Here is a 21327-nt window from a genome sequence, read left to right as displayed (position 1 = left end):
ATATACCAAATTTCAAAGCTATCAGATGAGTAGTTTTGGAAGTACACATTTTTGACCAAAAATGGCAAAAATTGGCTCAAAAATACAAAATTACAGATTTCATCAGAAAGTCAATATATATTACTGTATACTAAATTTCAAAGCTATCAGACCAGTACTTTTTGAGAAACACATTTTTTGACCAAAAATGGCAAAAATTGCTTTAAAAATGCAAATTTGCATATTTCTGCACAATTTGAACAAATCTGAAATAGATCATCCCTAGGGACCTATGTACCAAATATCAAAGCTATCTGACTGGTAGTTTTGAAGAAGAAGATTTTTAAAGATTTTTTTACCAAAAACGACAAAAATTGCCTTAAAAATACAAATATGCAAATTTCACCACGATTTGAAAAAATCTAACTGAGGTCACCCTAAGTAAACTGCATATCAAATTTCAAAGCAATCGGACTAGTGGTTTCAAGATTTTTTACCAGAAACAGTAAAAAAAGCCCCCAAAATACAAATTCCACCACAATTTGAACAAACTTAAGTAACTGCATATAAAATTTCAAAGCAATCGGACTTGCAGTTTCAGAGGAGAAGGCAATTGTTGATGGACGATAGACGACTGACGACGACGGACAACAACGGAAAATCAACCTATTTGATAAGGTCCGCGTCGCTGACAGCGGAGCTAAAAATTGAAGAAGCCTTTAGTAAATAATGTCTGAGCACACAAATCAAGGGGAATTGTGGGTAGTCTCACTTACTGTGGAGCAGGTCTGTTAATATGTAACAGTTCATAAACAATGACTGGAAATGACTCAAGGTCAGTGGAGTAGCCTGTTTCAGTCACTGGCATGCCACCAGTCCTGCACATTTGCAGGATTTCCCTTTTTCTTACTTCATTTGCACATTTTTGACACAGACATGTTCATTTGAACAACGTCACATCTCAACCCCTGCATCTACCTGTACACCAAATACTGAGATGGTAGCTTTGGCGGTATGGCAGCTTTTGCGTGTGACGGACATACATCCGCACATACATACCCACATACATACATACCCACATACAGACGCCACCGACTCATCATATAAGCTCTTTTTGGTATTTATATACATACAAAATATGAGCTAAAAACTACTCAGTCTCTATCACCAGCGCATGGACACATGGTGATAGCTAGCTTTGGACTTTGACCTGTGCTAACATGAGCATGCGCGAAAAGTTTCAAGATCCCCATAAGCAGTGTCACCAGTTTCAGTTTGCACACTTAAATTTGCAGTCATAACAAGACAAAATTTGTGCCAAATCATAGGAAAGGAAAGATCAATTTTGACTGCCAAATGTTCTGATCAGTGATTGTCTTATTAAAAAGAATTTTAGAGCGGAACATCGCATAATGATTGCAGCTATAGAAGCACCACCTAGTACCTATGGATGACATGCATGTGAAGAACAGGAAACAGATTTTCTAGCATCTAAAAATTGTGCAAACACTAATAATATTAGTGACCACTTTATCATCAACCACTGACTACACAAAGGGAGTTACAATGTGTGTCACAATATACTTGAAAATGTTATGTTGTGTTATAAAGATCGATTAATTGAAAAATATTCATGGACCGGTTGACCAAAATGTCACATTTTATTGAGACAAGGAAGAAATTTCAATGTTACAAGCACTCATGACCCATGATGTACTGGGTTATGCAGTGGATCTTTTGAAAATGCGTATCAAAATATGAGTGTTCATTGTCAAAAAAGCTAAAAAAGAATTTTTCATTTGTCTTTGTCTCTCATAAAATCATTCATTTCTATCCCCTTAAAATCATACATTGAGTACCAGTAGGGCTTGTTGAAAATTGGAGGGCTCATCATTACATAATATGTACTTACTAATATTTTTTGAACCGAATTCATAAATTTACTAATGATTTCGAAAGGCCACAGAGAGCACATTTCACACATGGCACTACATGGTGCAGTGCTGGGCATACAACGCTACATTGCACTGGCACATATGGCACTACATGGTGCAGTGCTGGGCACACAACGCTACATTGCACTGGCACACATGGCACTACATGGTGCAGTGCTGGGCAGACATGGCACTACATGGCGCAGTGCTGGGCACATATGGCACTACATGGTGCAGTGCTGGGCACACAACACTACATTGCACTGGCACACATGGCACTACAGGGTGCAGTGCTAGGCACACAACGCTACATTGCACTGGCACACATGGCACTACAGGGTGCAGTGCTGGGCACACAACGCTACATTGCACTGGCACATATGGCACTTGCACACATGTAATCAGCACTGTTTGGCACTTGAACTGTGGCACTAGCATACTTGTCACTGGCACTACATGGCACTCACACTATGGCACCGGCACTTATGGCACTGCCACACATGGCAATATACAGCATGGTACTGCATGGCAATGGCACTACATGGCAATGGCACGTGATAATGGCATTACTGGCAAAACATTGGCACATCATTACAGTGTGTCTATAAGTTATGAGACAAATATAATCTTATCTAACAAAAATCTGGTCCAAAGATCTAAATAATTATGAAAAATAGCGTCAATGACACTGTAGCTCCCATCCTGGACTATTTAGTGTTTGTTCTCTGGTCAGATATTTGAACATGTGTGAAAGGGATAAAGTGCATGAAGTGAAAATACTTAAATGAAATGTACTGGAGACAGTGAAATATGTTTAATGTAATTATTCAGAATATAAAATGGAAAAAATACAGAATTAGATATATCGAATACTGTGATACAACCATTAATCAACAAGTCATTTACAATGACATAGTCCCCACTTGTAATAGGAGTATTAGTCTTGATGGGGCAGGAAAATATGGTCATTAAGAAGTATCACTGGAGTGTATATGTTGAGATCTATGGGCACATAGGTCTATGTCGTTTTTCCCAATTTGAAACACATGAGGCATGTCTAAGTTACGGTTCTAAATCGGGAAAAAGATCAGACCTCTAGCAGTATTGGCCAGCCAAGAAATACATATGTGCATTATAAATGAAATACAAGATGTGACATCTTAAGGTCTAATATCCTATCAAAATTGGAGGGTATAGAACTTGTGGTTACTGAGATATGCATATATATGTATAATCAAGGTCAAAGGTCATCAAGGTCACATGACATTTTGGAAAAAAAAATTATATTGCTAATTAATCCCTATATGCCAAAAAATCAGATCTCTAGCTCTATTCGCTTGCCCAGAATTAGATGTGTACATAATTAATGAGGTAAAGCGTGTGTTGTCATAAGGTCTCCCATCCTACTAAATACAAAGGACATAGCACTTGTGGTTACTTATTTATTGACATAAACATATATTTTAGGTAAAAGGTCATCGAGGTCACATGACATTTAGTCAAAACATTTCTCTCCTATAGTTATCCCTATATACCAAAAATCAGACATCCAGCTCTATTGGCTCGCTCAGAATGAGATATGCGCATAATCATTGAGGTACAGTATGTGGCATCATAAGGTGTCCCATCACACCAAACATGAAGGGTGTAGCACTTGTGGTTACCGAGTTATGGAAAAATATTTATATTTGAGGTCAAAGGTCACCGAGGTCACGTGACATTTTGTCAAAAAAATTGTTTTGCTAAGTTATCCCTATATACCAAAAATCAGACCTCTAGCTCTATTGGCTCGCTCAAAATTAGATATGTGCATAATTAATGAGGTACAATATGTGGCGTCATAAGCTGTCCCATCATACCATACATGAAGGGTGTAGCACTTGTGGTTACTGAGTTATGAACAAATATGTATATTTGAGGTCAAAGGTCACCGAGGTCACGTGACATTTTGTCAAAAAAATTGTATTGCTAAGTTATCCCTATATACCAAAAATCAGACCTCTAGCTCTATTGGCTCGCTCAAAATTAGATATGTGCATAAATAATGAGGTACAATATGTGGCGTCATAAGGTGTCCCATCATACCATACATGAAGGCTGTAGCACTTGTGGTTACTGAGTTATGGACAAATATGTATATTTGAGGTCAAAGGTCACTGAGGTCACGTGACATTTTGTCAAAAAAATTGTTTTGCTAAGTTATCCCTATATACCAAAAATCAGACCTCTAGCTCTATTGGCTTGCTCAAAATTAGATATGCGCATAATTAATGAGGTACAATATGTGGCGTCATAAGCTGTCCCATCATACCATACATGAAGGCTGTAGCACTTGTGGTTACTGAGTTATGGACAAATATGCATATTTGATGTCAAAGGTCACCGAGGTCACGTGACATTTTGTCAAAAAAATTGTTTTGTTAAGTTATCCCTATATACCAAAAATCAGACCTCTAGCTCTATTGGCTCGCTCAAAATTAGATATGCGCATAATTAATGAGGTACAATATGTGGCGTCATAAGGTGTCCCATCATACCATACATGAAGGCTGTAGCACTTGTGGTTACTGAGTTATGGACAAATATGTATATTTGAGGTCAAAGGTCACCGAGGTCACGTGACATTTTGTCAAAAAAATTGTTTTGCTAAGTTATCCCTATATACCAAAAATCAGACCTCTAGCTCTATTGGCTCGCTCAAAATTAGATATGTGCATAATTAATGAGGTACAATATGTGGCGTCATAAGCTGTGCCATCATACCATATATGAAGGGTGGTAGCACTTGTGGTTACTGAGTTATGGACAAATATGTATATTTGAGATCAAAGGTCATCAAGGTCACATGACATTTTGTCAAAATATCCGAGATATCTGCGTGAACGGATGGACTCACGGATGGACGAACAGACAGACATGACCCAATCTATAAGCTCACTGGACTTCATCCATGGGGACTAAAATTGTGTCACTGCATCCTTTTTGCAATATGAATATGATGAGAAACTAAATTTTTATTTTTTGTGGCCTTATACATGGGAGTCTATGGAGATCTGCCTTATACATGGGAGTGTATGGACGTGTAAACTAAAAATATGCAAATTTCATCACGATTTGCCCAAATTTGGGAAAGGTCACTCCTATGCACTTCCATACCAAGTTTCAAATCAATCGGACTGGTGGTTTCAGAGCAGGAGATTTTTTGACCAAAATGGGAGAAAATTAAAAAAAATTCATGAAAAATAGCAAGTCCAAGATACTGACCCAAGATGCGCACATCATTTCATGTCAGCCCAAAGTACTTACATGCTAATTTTTCATGTAATCTGCTCAGTGGTTATTGAGTTTTTTCAATTTGACTGTTTTTACATTTTTTCACTTAATTTGCATATTTTTGGCAATGACAACTTCATTTGAACAAAATCTCATCTACAGCCCATCATCCATGTACACACCAAATATCAAGATGAAATGTACAGCGGTTTTGGAGTTTTTGATGTTGACGGACAGACATACAGACATACAGACATACAGACATACAGACACACAGACATACAGACATACAGACATACAGACATTTTCCTAGCCTATAAGAATAGCTTCCATTGCCATATATACATATGGCTATGGGAGCTAAAAATGTGTAAGTCAATAAATTGACAACACAATCCACATTTTGCACTGATCTAACATATGCAGTTACCAGTCAGGCAGCCATTGATGTCTTACAATCTTCACCTGATTTAGGCAAATTAGGGTAATATGTGATGGTGCAAAGGTTTAAAAATGTAACATCTCCACTTTATTATACAGGGTTGACAGTTAGTTATGATAAATACACACATATTTTACTTTCAAATTAAAAACATGGATAGCTTAAGCCATACTTTTATCCTCTCCTGTCAGATAGTGTATTCAAGCAAAATCTTGATGTAACTTACTCTTTCATATGCTCCACAATACTTTCCTGTGTTCTGCCATTGAAGTCCCATGCAAACTCTCCATCTCTGAAAACAAAAACAATGTGCACATTTATCACATCATAATTCTTGTGTAGGAGTAACTATGCTTCAGACACTAACACAACATAGTGAAATGAACTTCTAAATACAATTAGTAAACATTTTATACCAATTGGTTTCAGACGTACAATAGTATTTCATAACTTTATCACGCAATAGAGTATGGTGACATTTTAGGAACTTGTTGAATTACATTTCCTTGGACTGAGATTTGTGCAAACTCTTATGAAAATGGCAATGCTAGAAATGAATTTAGAGAAAATGACAATACTTGAAATGAATTTGGTAGAAAATGACAATACTTGAAATGAATTTGGTAGCAATCCTCGATGTATGAAGAGATTCATTAATGGTCTCAGAGACTGTGTGTATAGTCTACTCAGTTAATTCTTAAAACAGTTCAAAACTTCACTTACTTGAAGTATTTGACAGTAGGATAACCTTTGACCTCAAATCTCTTTGCTAATTCCGTTTCCTTTGTTGCATCTACTGCCCCTATAGTTCCTTCAACCTGTCCAAAAAAGATGATCTGAGTGACGATCGATATCTAATGATAGTTCTTAAAATTCGAAATGACCGCTAGAAGTAAACTGGTACCACATCAAGTACTACCACAGCAAGTAAACTGGTACCACATCAAGTAAACTGGTACCACATCAAGTACTACCACATCAAGTACTACCACAGCAAGTAAACTGGTACCACATCAAGTAAACTGGTACCACATCAAGTACTACCACATCAAGTACTACCACATCAAGTAAACTGGTACCACATCAAGTACTGCCATATCAAGTAAACTGGTACCACATCAAGTACTACCACATCAAGTACTACCACATCAAGTAAACTGGTACCACATCAAGTACTACCACAGCAAGTAAACTGGTACCACATCAAGTACTACCACATCAAGTACTACCACATCAAGTACTACCACATCAAGTAAACTGGTACCATATCAAGTACTACCACATCAAGTACTACCACATCAAGTAAACTGGTGCTAGGGGTTATGTATACTTCATAAAATCTTCTCCAAAATGACAAACAACAATTTAATTTTTTTTAATTTATCTAACCTAACAATATTCACAATTTCTTTGTCAATGCTTGACAAATCAACTATGTTAGTGTACCTCATCTTCCAAAAGTTGACTTGCTGCGGCTTCATATTCTGGTTTCATCTTCTTGCAATGTCCACACCCTACAACAAATACACATCAACATTTTACATGTAGCCCTTTTACCACCATGGTTTGCCCCAAACCTATTGTTATCAGTAGTGATTGTGGATCTGTTTAAAACAATTTAGGGTGAACAAGTTGAACTGAATTATCACTTATAAGCATTTCTCACACTCTGTCTATTTATAAAAGACACAGACTAAAACTAATTTGGAAGATGTGGTCAATGATTAGACTGTTCTCATTTGCTTATTTTGTAGAGTGTTACCAATACCAACACAAGTATAAATTAGCTTGTATTAGTCTTTCTGGTTTGAGTGATGTGAACTTGAATAAATAGCCACTATATGGTAGATAGCCAACCTATGGTAGATAGCCACTATATGGTAGATAGCCAACCTATGGTAGATAGCCACCATATGGTAGATAGCCAACCTATGGTAGATAGCCACTATATGGTAGATAGCCACCATATGGTAGATAGCCAACCTATGGCAGATAGCCACTATATGGTAGATAGCCAACCTATGGTAGATAGCCACCATATGGTAGATAGCCAACCTATGGTAGATAGCCACCATATGGTAGATAGCCAACCTATGGTAGATAGCCACTATATGGTAGATAGCCACCATATGGTAGATAGCCACCATATGGTAGATAACTACCACATGGTAGGTAGGCAATCTAGGGTACGTAGCCACCATATGGAAGATAGCAACCCCATGGTAGATAGCCACCCCATGGTAGATAGCCACTCTAGGGTAGATTACCACTAGCAACCCTATGGAAGATAGCAACCCCATGGTACATAGCCATCCCATGGTAGATAACCCCTCATGGTAGATAGCCACCCCATGGTAGATAGCAACCCCATGGTACATAGCCATCCCATGACAGATAGCCACCCTATGGTAGATTGCCACCCCATGGTAGATAGCAACCCCATGGTACATAGCCATCCCATGACAGATAGCCACCCCATGGTAGATAGCCACCACAGGGTAATAGCCATCACATTATAGGTAATCACCATATGGTAGATAGCCACCCCATGGTAGATAGCCACCACAGGGTAATAGCCACCACATGGTAGATAGCCACCACATGGTAGATAGCCACCATAGGGTAATAGCCACCACATTGTAGGTAGTCACCATATGGTAGATTACCACCCTATGGCACATTGCCACCACATGATAGATAGCCATCACATCACCATGTGGTAGATAGCAATCATATTGTAGATAGTCACTACATGGTAGATTGCCATCACATGGTAGATAGCTACCACATGGTAGGTTGCCGTCCTAAAGTAGATAGCCATGCCTCCCTATGGTAGATAGCCACCATATGGTACTTAGCCACCACATGGCAGAGAAGGAAACTGACAATTGTACTTACATGGAGCGTAGAACATGACAAGGACAGAACTGTGTGTTTGTAGATAATCATCAAATGTATCATCTTTCAGGAAAACCACATCAATATCTTCATCTCCCCATTCTTTCTCTTTCTCAGGTTCTTTGGGAGGTTGTGGACTGTTAATCAATCACAATAAAATATTGTTTGATGTTTCCTTCCATTTCTACTCTGAATGGAAAATTTTGCAATATCGATGGTACCTATACATGGTTTCCAATATTGGCCTGATACACAACTTTTGCTTTGCTGCAGTGGTCAAGTTAAAAAGTGTGGGTTGTCTGTGCCTCTTACATCTGAAATGAAGTGGGGTTGTAAACACAGATAACTGATGACATTGTAATTACATATTTTACAAGTTCTATTCACTGTTCACCAACAAATGAACAGAATACTAGTATTTTACAGATTGTGACAGGATGGTATGAATGACATCAATACAGGCTTTGTAAAAATCACACTGTATCACGAACATTTATTTAAAAGTAGCAATATCAAGTTACCATGGTGATAAAGGACACTTACTCTTTCATCCAAGTTATAATTCCATCTTTATCTCTTTCTCCTCCATATTGATATCTCATTTTACCATTTCTGTATTTGGAAAAGATGTATTCAATCATTAATTAACAATCTGAAAGGTTGTATAAAATCTGCTATCTAGAGAAAGTATATGAACAACCATACCAAAAGGGCCTGTATTGAATGGTTTGTAACAAACTAAGCTAATATCATCTTCATCATTGTCTTATTTCACCGTATTGTAGATTTGTTTCCATCCTCCAAGACACCTGGTTATTTCTACAAAAATATACAACACTTTGATCTCACAAACCTTAAAGATTGCCATGTGGAAGTTGCAAAGAGTCTGCACCATTAGACAGATTTCAGTCAGTAATTTGTTCTACTTACTCAAAGTAATAAATAGTTGGAAAACCAGTAATATTGAAAGCCTGTCTGCTGCCGTAATTTTCTGGTCTATCAACGTCCATACCAGCAAGGATCTGCAGAAATACAGCAAATCATCAACCATTTCCATTTGGGTTTCAAGAAAGCTATCATCCATGTTTGGTTGTCAGGGACTGTAGTTTGTGTAAGCTATAGATACATTTTATCCTGTGTCCATACAATAATTTAAACACTTGGTCTGATTAAAACACACATGGTACATACATTTGCATTAATACCAACCAATGTTTGTCTGTTGCTATAGGGAAGACTGTCATGCAATTTTAGGTTTTCAAAATGCACTAATTCTGTTGATGTTGTTTGCATTTTCAGTATTAACTCTCCAAATAAGATAGGTGGACTGAGAAATGAGAAGATTGCTCCAAGATGCTCAACAAAGCTATTTTTTATAGTCAAAACTAATGATAGAAGTTCTCCAAACTACTTGATGGATGATTTCCTTATGGCTCACACTTTACTGTGTTGAGAAGTTTGTTGTTTAGAAAGATGCTCACTGTGTAAAATGTACAATTATGGCAGCTCAATTATCGACAGAAATAAATTTGTAAATGTAGTGCTTGATTCTTTTTCACCATGACTTGTAATTTTGTCTCTATTTTTTAAACATGTATCTGCAGTCATGTCTACTGTTTTCTGTTATCCATATGCCAGTGTCATTAAACGCATACTGATTAATTTAATCACACTTTGTTGGCTGTATAAGAATATGAAATGGTCAATGGTCTGAGTGACATGAAATGGTCAATGGTCTGAGTGACATGAAATGGTCAATGGTCTGAGTGACATGAAATGGTCAATGGTCTGAGTGACATGAAATGGTCAATGGTCTGAGTGACATGAAATGGTCAATGGTCTGAGTGACATGAAATGGTCAATGGTCTGAGTGACATGAAATGGTCAATGGTCTGAGTGACATGAAATGGTCAATGGTCTGAGTGACATGAAATGGTCAATGGTCTGAGTGACATGAAATGGTCAATGGTCTGAGTGACATGAAATGGTCAATGGTCTGAGTGACATGAAATGGTCAATGGTCTGAGTGACATGAAATGGTCAATGGTCTGAGTGACATGAAATGGTCAATGGTCTGAGTGACATGAATGGTCAATGGTCTGAGTGACATGAAATGGTCAATGGTCTGAGTGACATGAAATGGTCAATGGTCTGAGTGACATGAAATGGTCAATGGTCTGAGTGACATGAAATGGTCAATGGTCTGAGTGACATGAATGGTCAATGGTCTGAGTGACATGAAATGGTCAATGGTCTGAGTGACATGAAATGGTCAATGGTCTGAGTGACATGAAATGGTCAATGGTCTGAGTGACATGAAATGGTCAATGGTCTGAGTGACATGAAATGGTCAATGGTCTGAGTGACATGAAATGGTCAATGGTCTGAGTGACATGAAATGGTCAATGGTCTGAGTGACATGAAATGGTCAATGGTCTGAGTGACATGAAATGGTCAATGGTCTGAGTGACATGAAATGGTCAATGGTCTGAGTGACATGAAATGGTCAATGGTCTGAGTGACATGAAATGGTCAATGGTCTGAGTTACAATAGCCAAGAGGAATAACTCCTAAGAAACATAAACATTACAAATTCACAGGAATTTTACTGAGCTTTCTTTTATCAAACATCTTGAAACATTATCTGAAACTACTGTTTTCATTATTTTGTATGAAATGATGAACTGTTTGAAAAATTGCGATGATATTGATGCAATAAATTATAATAATAAAAGATTATGATGATCTTGATTTGATAACTGAATTATAAATAACTCACGGCATCTCCTTTGAGTTCTGAAGCTGCTGCAGCAAATTCAGGTTTCATCCTTTTACAATGACCACACCCTAAAATAAGACATTGGATATCTCAGTTGCCAACTATAAAACAGCACTATTTGTCACTTGCTTACACTAATACAGCACTATTTGTCACTTGCTTACACTAATACAGCACTATTTGTCACTTGCTTGCACTAATACAGCATTATCTGTCACTTGCCTACACTAACTGTTGCTTTACAATCACTAGTATCATTACTGACCAGCTGTACAGTCATTCATGAAATATGATTATAGACTGACTGTACAGTCACTGATATCATTACTGACTGGCTGTTAAGACATTAATGTCATTAATGACTGGCTTTACAGTCAGTAATATCATTACTGACTGGCTATTCAGTCATTAAAGTCATTAATGACTGGCTTTACAGTCAGTAATATCATTACTGACTGGCTATTCAGTCATTAAAGTCATTAATGACTGGCTTTACAGTCAGTAATATCATTACTGACTGGCTATTCAGTCATTAATGTTATTAATGACAGGCTTTACAGTCAGTAATATCATTACTGACTGGCTGTTAAGACATTAATGTCATTAATGACTGGCTTTACAGTCAGTAATATCATTACTGACTGGCTATTCAGTCATTAATGTCATTAATGACTGGCTTTACAGTCAGCACTATCATTCTTGACTGGCTGTACAGTCACTAATGTCATTACTGACTTGGTGTACAGTCACCTATGCCATTACTGACTGTACAGTCAAAGAAAGAATTCTTTACAAATGTAAATCTAAAATACAGTACAGAAACTTTTTAAACACTAAAATCCAATTAGTACATTAACCCTTTCAGGCCTGACTTTCTGGGAATTTACAAGATTTACTCATCAGGCCTGGAAGGGTTAATAGCAAATACTAAATGTACATAATTACTGAACTGTGAGAGTATTTTTGCATTTGGCAAATATCAAAATCTACCTACATGGGGCATAGAACATTATTAAAACTGGTTTTTTCTCTTTCTGCAATAATTTTCTTAGATCCTGTAAAAAATCACATGAAATATGACACTTTAATGAAAAAATCAAATATTGCAGATACAATGAACTATGATGTACAATGTATTGACCATATTATGAAACACATATCAGAACTAGAGTATACATTATGATGATAAATCTGACAAATTATGAACATGTTCACAAATAAAATTGGCCTGTTATGTAGTATATGTTTGCTTTTTTTGTTGTCATACTATTCTACTACTGAAAGTCATTCTTATCACAGTAAAGACTGCTTTTATGTTAATGTATAGAGATACATGTACTGTCACAATGTATAGAGATACTGTCACAATGTAGAGATACTGTCACAATGTATATAGATACTGTCACAATGTATAGAGATACTGTCACAATGTATACAGATACTGTCACAATGTATAGAAATACTGTCACAATGTATACAGATACTGTCACAATTACAGTAATTGTTTCACTCTAATTGTCAAGACCTAAAAACTAACAATGATCAAGGTTCATCAGAAAAGACATCCTGGTATAATGGTTGAATGTATAACCAGTGGATTCACTTTCCTTACCAGAAGATATACAAGATGTTTGAAAATACAGTCCTTTGAGATTTCAGTATATTTTTGACGGAAAATGATGGAAGGAGGTTAATTTCATTGATATCATTATTAGTGTATTGACAGCAGATGACAAAACAATGGACTGAATAAGAATGAATTTCAAGACTCATTACAGGGGGTGTACAGAGTTTTTAGTTTTCATTCATTAACTTTTGGGGTTTTGTTCACCAGTAAATATTCATCACTATCAATCATGTTGATATCACACTTACATTATCTGTTGCAATGTGTTTGACATCACCAGCTGTGGGATCTTCATCCCATGGTGCATCACCAGTAGGATCTCTCATGAAATTCACTAAAGACTATTAAAAAATATAATTAGTAGCAGCCACAATAACAATATGGGCGTGGAACAAACCATGGTAGCGAAATGGTTTAGGTCAGTGTTGGTTGTGTACATGGTCAAAGGTATGACAAAATCTATTGTTTATCCTGAGACAACATGTTTACAATATCATTTAAGCAATATCCCTTGGGTTGAATTGAGATCAAGCAATATATCCCTTGGGTTAAATTGAAGTCAAGCAATATATCCCTTGGGTTAAATTGAAGTCAAGCAATATATCCCTTGGGTTAAATTGAAGTCAAGCAATATATCTCTTGGGTTAAATTGAAGTCAAGCAATATATCCCTTGGGTTAAATTGAAGTCAAGCAATATATCCCTTGGGTTAAATTGAAGTCAAGCAATATATCCCTTGGGTGAATTGAAGTCAAGCAATATATCCCTTGCGTTAAATTGAAGTCAAGCAATATATCCCTTGGGTTAAATTGAAGTCAAGCAATATATCCCTTGGGTTGAATTGAAGTCAAGCAATATATCCCTTGGGTTGAATTGAAGTCAAGCAATATCCCTTGGGTTGAATTGAGATCCCTTGGGTTAAATTGAAGTCAAGCAATATATCCCTTGGGTTAAATTGAAGTCAAGCAATATATCCCTTGGGTTAAATTGAAGTCAAGCAATATATCCCTTGGGTTAAATTGAAGTCAAGCAATATATCCCTTGGGTTAAATTGAAGTCAAGCAATATATCCCTTGGGTTAAATTGAAGTCAAGCAATATATCCCTTGCGTTAAATTGAAGTCAAGCAATATATCCTTGGGTTAAATTGAAGTCAAGCAATATATCCCTTGGGTTAAATTGAAGTCAAGCAATATATCCCTTGGGTTAAATTGAAGTCAAGCAATATATCCCTTGCGTTAAATTGAAGTCAAGCAATATATCCCTTGGGTTAAATTGATGTCAAGCAATATCCCTTGGGTTGAATTGAAGTCAAGCAATATCCCTTGGTTGAATTGAAGTCAAGCAATATATCCCTTGGGTTAAATTGAAGTCAAGCAATATATCCCTTGGGTTAAATTGGAGTCATGCAATATATCCCTTGGGTTGAATTGAAGTCAAGCAATATATCCCTTGGGTTAAATTGAAGTCAAGCAATATATCCCTTGGGTTAAATTGAAGTCAAGCAATATATCCCTTGGGTTAATTGAAGTCAAGCAATATATCCCTTGGTAAATTGAAGTCAAGCAATATATCCCTTGCGTTAAATTGAAGTCAAGCAATATATCCCTTGGGTTGAATTGAAGTCAAGCAATATATCCCTTGGGTTGAATTGAAGTCAAGCAATATATCCCTTGGGTTAAATTGAAGTCAAGCAATATATCCTTGCGTTAAATTGAAGTCAAGCAATATATCCCTTGGGTTAAATTGACGTCAAGCAATATCCCTTGGGTTGAATTGAAGTCAAGCAATATCCCTTGGGTTGAATTGAAGTCAGCAATATATCCCTTGGGTTAATTGAAGTCAAGCAATATATCCCTTGGGTTGAATTGAAGTCAAGCAATATCCCTTGGGTTGAATTGAAGTCAAGCAATATATCCCTTGGGTTAAATTGAAGTCAAGCAATATATCCCTTGGGTTAAATTGGAGTCATGCAATATATCCCTTGGGTTGAATTGAAGTCAAGCAATATATCCCTTGGGTTAAATTGAAGTCAAGCAATGTATCCCTTGCGTTAAATCGAAGTCAAGCAATATATCCCTTGGGTTAAATTGAAGTCAAGCAATATATCCCTTGGGTTGAATTAAAGTCAAGCAATATATCCCTTGGGTTAAATTGAAGTCAAGCAATATATCCCTTGGGTTAAATTGAAGTCAAGCAATATATCCCTTGGGTTAAATTGAAGTCAAGCAATATATCCCTTGGGTTAAATTGAAGTCAAGCAATATATCCCTTACGTTAAATTGAAGTCAAGCAATATATCCCTTGGTTAAATTGAAGTCAAGCAATATATCCCTTGGGTAAATTGAAGTCAAGCAATATATCCCTTGGGTTGAATTGAAGTCAAGCAATATATCCCTTGGGTTAAATTGAAGTCAAGCAATATATCCCTTGGGTTAAATTGAAGTCAAGCAATATATCCCTTGCGTTAAATTGAAGTCAAGCAATATATCCCTTGAGTTAAATTGACGTCAAGCAATATCCCTTGGGTTGAATTGAAGTCAAGCAATTATCCCTTGGGTTAATTGAAGTCAAGCAATATATCCCTTGGGTTAAATTGAAGTCAAGCAATATATCCCTTGGGTTAAATTGAAGTCAAGCAATATATCCCTTGGGTTAAATTGAAGTCAAGCAATATATCCCTTGGGTTGAATTGAAGTCAAGCAATATATCCCTTGGGTTAATTGAAGTCAAGCAATATATCCCTTGGGTTGAATTGAGATCCCTTGGGTTAAATTGAAGTCAAGCAATATATCCCTTGGGTTAAATTGAAGTCAAGCAATATATCCCTTGGTTAAATTGAAGTCAAGCAATATATCCCTTGGGTTAAATTGAAGTCAAGCAATATATCCCTTGGGTTAAATTGAAGTCAAGCAATATATCCCTTGGGTTAAATTGAAGTCAAGCAATATATCCCTTGGTTAAATTGAAGTCAAGCAATATATCCCTTGGGTTAAATTGAAGTCAAGCAATATATCCCTTGGGTTAAATTGAAGTCAAGCAATATATCCCTTGGGTTAAATTGAAGTCAAGCAATATATCCCTTGGGTTAAATTGAAGTCAAGCAATATATCCCTTGGGTTAAATTGAAGTCAAGCAATATATCCCTTGGGTTGAAATTGAAGTCAAGCAATATCTCCTTGGGTTAAATTGAAGTCAAGCAATATATCCCTTGGGTTAAATTGAAGTCAAGCAATATATCCCTTGGGTTAAATTGAAGTCAAGCAATATATCCCTTGGGTTAAATTGAAGTCAAGCAATATATCCCTTGGGTTAAATTGAAGTCAAGCAATATATCCCTTGCGTTAATTGAAGTCAAGCAATATATCCCTTGGGTTAAATTGAAGTCAAGCAATATATCCCTTGCGTTAAATTGAAGTCAAGCAATATATCCCTTGCGTTAAATTGAAGTCATGCAATATATCCCTTGGGTTAAATTGAAGTCAAGCAATATATCCCTTGGGTTAAATTGAAGTCAAGCAATATATCCCTTGGGTTAATTGAAGTCAAGCAATATATCCCTTGCGTTAAATTGAAGTCAAGCAATATATCCCTTGGGTTAAATTGAGTCAAGCAATATCCCTTGGGTTGAATTGAAGTCAAGCAATATCCCTTGGGTTGAATTGAAGTCAAGCAATATATCCCTTGGTTAAATTGAAGTCAAGCAATATATCCCTTGGGTTGAATTGAAGTCAAGCAATATCCCTTGGGTTGAATTGAAGTCAAGCAATATATCCCTTGGTTAAATTGAAGTCAAGCAATATATCCCTTGGGTTAAATTGAAGTCAAGCAATATATCCCTTGGGTTGAATGAAGTCAAGCAATATATCCCTTGGGTTAAATTGAAGTCAAGCAATATATCCCTTGCGTTAATTGAAGTCAAGCAATATATCCCTTGGGTTAAATTGAAGTCAAGCAATATATCCCTTGGGTTGAATTAGAAGTCAAGCAATATATCCCTTGGGTTAAATTGAAGTCAAGCAATATATCCCTTGGTTAAATTGAAGTCAAGCAATATATCCCTTGGGTTAAATTGAAGTCAAGCAATATATCCCTTGGGTTAAATTGAAGTCAAGCAATATATCCCTTGCGTTAAATTGAAGTCAAGCAATATATCCCTTGGGTTAAATTGAAGTCAAGCAATATATCCCTGGGTTGAATTGAAGTCAAGCAATATATCCCTTGGGTTGAATTGAAGTCAAGCAATATCCCTTGGGTTGAATTGAGATCCCTTGGGTTAAATTGAAGTCAAGCAATATATCCCTGGGTTAATTGAAGTCAAGCAATATATCCCTTGGGTTAAATTGAAGTCAAGCAATATATCCCTTGGTTAAATTGAAGTCAAGCAATATATCCCTTGGGTTAAATTGAAGTCAAGCAATATATCCCTTGGGTTAAATTGAAGTCAAGCAATATATCCCTTGCGTTAAATTGAAGTCAAGCAATATATCCCTTGGGTTAATTGAAGTCAAGCAATATATCCCTTGGGTTAAATTGAAGTCAAGCAATATCCCTTGGGTTAAATTGAAGTCAAGCAATATATCCCTTGCGTTAAATTGAAGTCAAGCAATATATCCCTTGGGTTAAATTGAGTCAAGCAATATCCCTTGGGTTGAATTGAAGTCAAGCAAATATCCCTTGGGTTGAATTGAAGTCAAGCAATATATCCCTTGGGTTAAATTGAAGTCAAGCAATATATCCCTTGGGTTAAATTGAAGTCAAGCAATATATCCCTTGGGTTAAATGAAGTCAAGCAATATATCCCTTGGGTTAATTGAAGTCAAGCAATATATCCCTTGCGTTAAATTGAAGTCAAGCAATATATCCCTTGGGTTAAATTGAAGTCAAGCAATATATCCCTTGCGTTAAATTGAAGTCAAGCAATATATCCCTTGCGTTAAATTGAAGTCAAGCAATATATCCCTTGGGTTGAATTGAAGTCAAGCAATATATCCCTTGGGTTAATTGAAGTCAAGCAATATATCCCTTGGGTTAAATTGAAGTCAAGCAATATATCCCTTGCGTTAAATTGAAGTCAAGCAATATATCCCTTGGGTTAAATTGACGTCAAGCAATATCCCTTGGGTTGAATTGAAGTCAAGCAATATCCCTTGGGTTGAATTGAAGTCAAGCAATATATCCCTTGGGTTAAATTGAAGTCAAGCAATATATCCCTTGGGTTGAATTGAAGTCAAGCAATATCCCTTGGTTGAATTGAAGTCAAGCAATATATCCCTTGGGTTAATTGAAGTCAAGCAATATATCCCTTGGGTTAAATTGAAGTCAAGCAATATATCCCTTGGGTTGAATTGAAGTCAAGCAATATATCCCTTGGGTTGAATTGAAGTCAAGCAATATATCCCTTGCGTTAAATTGAAGTCATGCAATATATCCCTTGGGTTAAATTGAAGTCAAGCAATATATCCCTTGGGTTAAATTGAAGTCAAGCAATATATCCCTTGGGTTAAATTGAAGTCAAGCAATATATCCCTTGGGTTAAATTGAAGTCAAGCAATATATCCCTTGGGTTAAATTGAAGTCAAGCAATATATCCCTTGGGTTAAATTGAAGTCAAGCAATATATCCCTTGGGTTAAATTGAAGTCAAGCAATATATCCCTTGGGTTAAATTGAAGTCAAGCAATATATCCCTTGCGTTAAATTGAAGTCAAGCAATATCCCTTGGGTTGAATTGAAGTCAAGCAATATATCCCTTGGGTTAATTGAAGTCAAGCAATATATCCCTTGGGTTAAATTGAAGTCAAGCAATATATCCCTTGGGTTAAATTGAAGTCAAGCAATATATCCCTTGGGTTAAATTGAAGTCAAGCAATAATCCCTTGGGTTAATTGAAGTCAAGCAATATCCCTTGGGTTGAATTGAAGTCAAGCAATATATCCCTTGGGTTAAATTGAAGTCAAGCAATATATCCCTTGGGTTAAATTGAAGTCAAGCAATATATCCCTTGGGTTAAATTGAAGTCAAGCAATATATCCCTTGGGTTGAATTGAAGTCAAGCAATATATCCCTTGGGTTGAATTGAAGTCAAGCAATATCCCTTGGGTTGAATTGAGATCCCTTGGGTTAAATTGAAGTCAAGCAATATATCCCTTGGGTTAAATTGAAGTCAAGCAATATATCCCTTGGGTTAAATTGAAGTCAAGCAATATATCCCTTGGGTTAAATTGAAGTCAAGCAATATATCCCTTGGTTAAATTGAAGTCAAGCAATATATCCCTTGGGTTAAATTGAAGTCAAGCAATATATCCCTTGGGTTAAATTGAAGTCAAGCAATATATCCCTTGGGTTGAATTGAAGTCAAGCAATATATCCCTTGGGTTAAATTGAAGTCAAGCAATATATCCCTTGGGTTAAATTGAAGTCAAGCAATATATCCCTTGCGTTAAATTGAAGTCAAGCAATATATCCCTTGGGTTAAATTGAAGTCAAGCAATATCCCTTGGGTTGAATTGAAGTCAAGCAATATCCCTTGGGTTGAATTGAAGTCAAGCAATATATCCCTTGGGTTAAATTGAAGTCAAGCAATATATCCCTTGGGTTAAATTGAAGTCAAGCAATATATCCCTTGGGTTGAATTGAAGTCAAGCAATATATCCCTTGGGTTAAATTGAAGTCAAGCAATATATCCCTTGGTTAAATTGAAGTCAAGCAATATATCCCTTGGGTTAAATTGAAGTCAAGCAATATATCCCTTGCGTTAAATTGAAGTCAAGCAATATATCCCTTGCGTTAAATTGAAGTCAAGCAATATATCCTTGGGTTGAAATTGAAGTCAAGCAATATATCCCTTGGGTTGAATTGAAGTCAAGCAATATATCCCTTGGGTTAAATTGAAGTCAAGCAATATATCCCTTGCGTTAAATTGAAGTCAAGCAATATATCCCTTGGTTAAATTGAAGTCAAGCAATATCCCTTGGGTTGAATTGAAGTCAAGCAATATCCCTTGGGTTGAATTGAAGTCAAGCATATATCCCTTGGGTTAAATTGAAGTCAAGCAATATATCCCTTGGGTTAAATTGAAGTCAAGCAATATCCCTTGGGTTGAATTGAAGTCAAGCAATATATCCCTTGGGTTAAATTGAAGTCAAGCAATATATCCCTTGGGTTAAATTGAAGTCAAGCAATATATCCCTTGGGTTGAATTGAAGTCAAGCAATATATCCCTTGGGTTGAATTGAAGTCAAGCAATATATCCCTTGCGTTAAATTGAAGTCAAGCAATATATCCCTTGGGTTAAATTGAAGTCAAGCATATATCCCTTGGGTTGAATTGAAGTCAAGCAATATATCCCTTGGGTTAAATTGAAGTCAAGCAATATATCCCTTGGGTTAAATTGAAGTCAAGCAATATATCCCTTGGGTTAAATTGAAGTCAAGCAATATATCCCTTGGGTTAAATTGAAGTCAAGCAATATATCCCTTGGGTTAAATTGAAGTCAAGCAATATATCCCTTGGGTTAAATTGAAGTCAAGCAATATATCCCTTGGGTTAAATTGAAGTCAAGCAATATATCCCTTGGGTTGAATTGAAGTCAAGCAATATATCCCTTGGGTTAAATTGAAGTCAAGCAATATATCCCTTGGGTTAAATTGAAGTCAAGCAATATATCCCTTGGGTTAAATTGAAGTCAAGCAATATATCCCTTGGGTTAAATTGAAGTCAAGCAATATACCCTTGGGTTAAATTGAAGTCAAGCAATATCCCTTGGGTTAAATTGAAGTCAAGCAATATATCCCTTGGGTTAAATTGAAGTCAAGCAATATATCCCTTGGGTTAAATTGAAGTCAAGCAATATATCCCTTGGGTTAAATTGAAGTCAAGCAATATATCCCTTGGGTTAAATTGAAGTCAAGCAATATATCCCTTGGGTTAAATTGAAGTCAAGCAATATATCCCTTGGGTTAAATTGAAGTCAAGCAATATATCCCTTGGGTTAAATTGAAGTCAAGCAATATATCCCTTGCGTTAAATTGAAGTCAAGCAATATATCCCTTGGTTAAATTGACGTCAAGCAATATCCCTTGGGTTGAATTGAAGTCAAGCAATATCCCTTGGGTTGAATTGAAGTCAAGCAATATATCCCTTGGGTTAAATTGAAGTCAAGCAATATATCCCTTGGGTTGAATTGAAGTCAAGCAATATCCCTTGGGTTGAATTGAGATCAAGCAATATATCCCTTGGGTTAAATTGAAGTCAAGCAATATATCCCTTGGGTTAAATTGAAGTCAAGCAATATATCCCTTGGGTTGAATTGAAGTCAAGCAATATATCCCTTGGGTTAAATTGAAGTCAAGCAATATATCCCTTGCGTTAAATTGAAGTCAAGCAATATATCCCT

At 36.4% G+C, this 21327-nt stretch overlaps 1 protein-coding gene across 2 annotated transcripts in view; it reads right to left on the bottom strand.

Moving 5' to 3' along the window:
- Positions 1-21327, bottom strand: part of LOC139124471 (protein disulfide-isomerase A5-like) — an 84544-nt gene that overhangs the window by 43841 nt on the left and 19376 nt on the right. For both annotated transcript variants that reach the window (XM_070690610.1, XM_070690609.1), the window contains exons 6-14: positions 13181-13273; positions 12300-12360; positions 11306-11373; positions 9457-9548; positions 9070-9138; positions 8527-8663; positions 7075-7142; positions 6352-6446; positions 5855-5920 (exon numbers count right to left, since the gene is read on the bottom strand). In XM_070690610.1, coding sequence (XP_070546711.1) covers positions 5855-5920; positions 6352-6446; positions 7075-7142; positions 8527-8663; positions 9070-9138; positions 9457-9548; positions 11306-11373; positions 12300-12360; positions 13181-13273 — 749 coding nt within the window. The remainder of the gene's footprint in view (positions 1-5854; positions 5921-6351; positions 6447-7074; positions 7143-8526; positions 8664-9069; positions 9139-9456; positions 9549-11305; positions 11374-12299; positions 12361-13180; positions 13274-21327) is intronic.

The sequence above is a fragment of the Ptychodera flava genome (genome assembly GCF_041260155.1).
Source record: "Ptychodera flava strain L36383 chromosome 23 unlocalized genomic scaffold, AS_Pfla_20210202 Scaffold_24__1_contigs__length_23054250_pilon, whole genome shotgun sequence".
Lineage (NCBI taxonomy): Eukaryota > Metazoa > Hemichordata > Enteropneusta > Ptychoderidae > Ptychodera > Ptychodera flava.
This window is presented reverse-complemented; position numbering and strand designations above follow the sequence as displayed.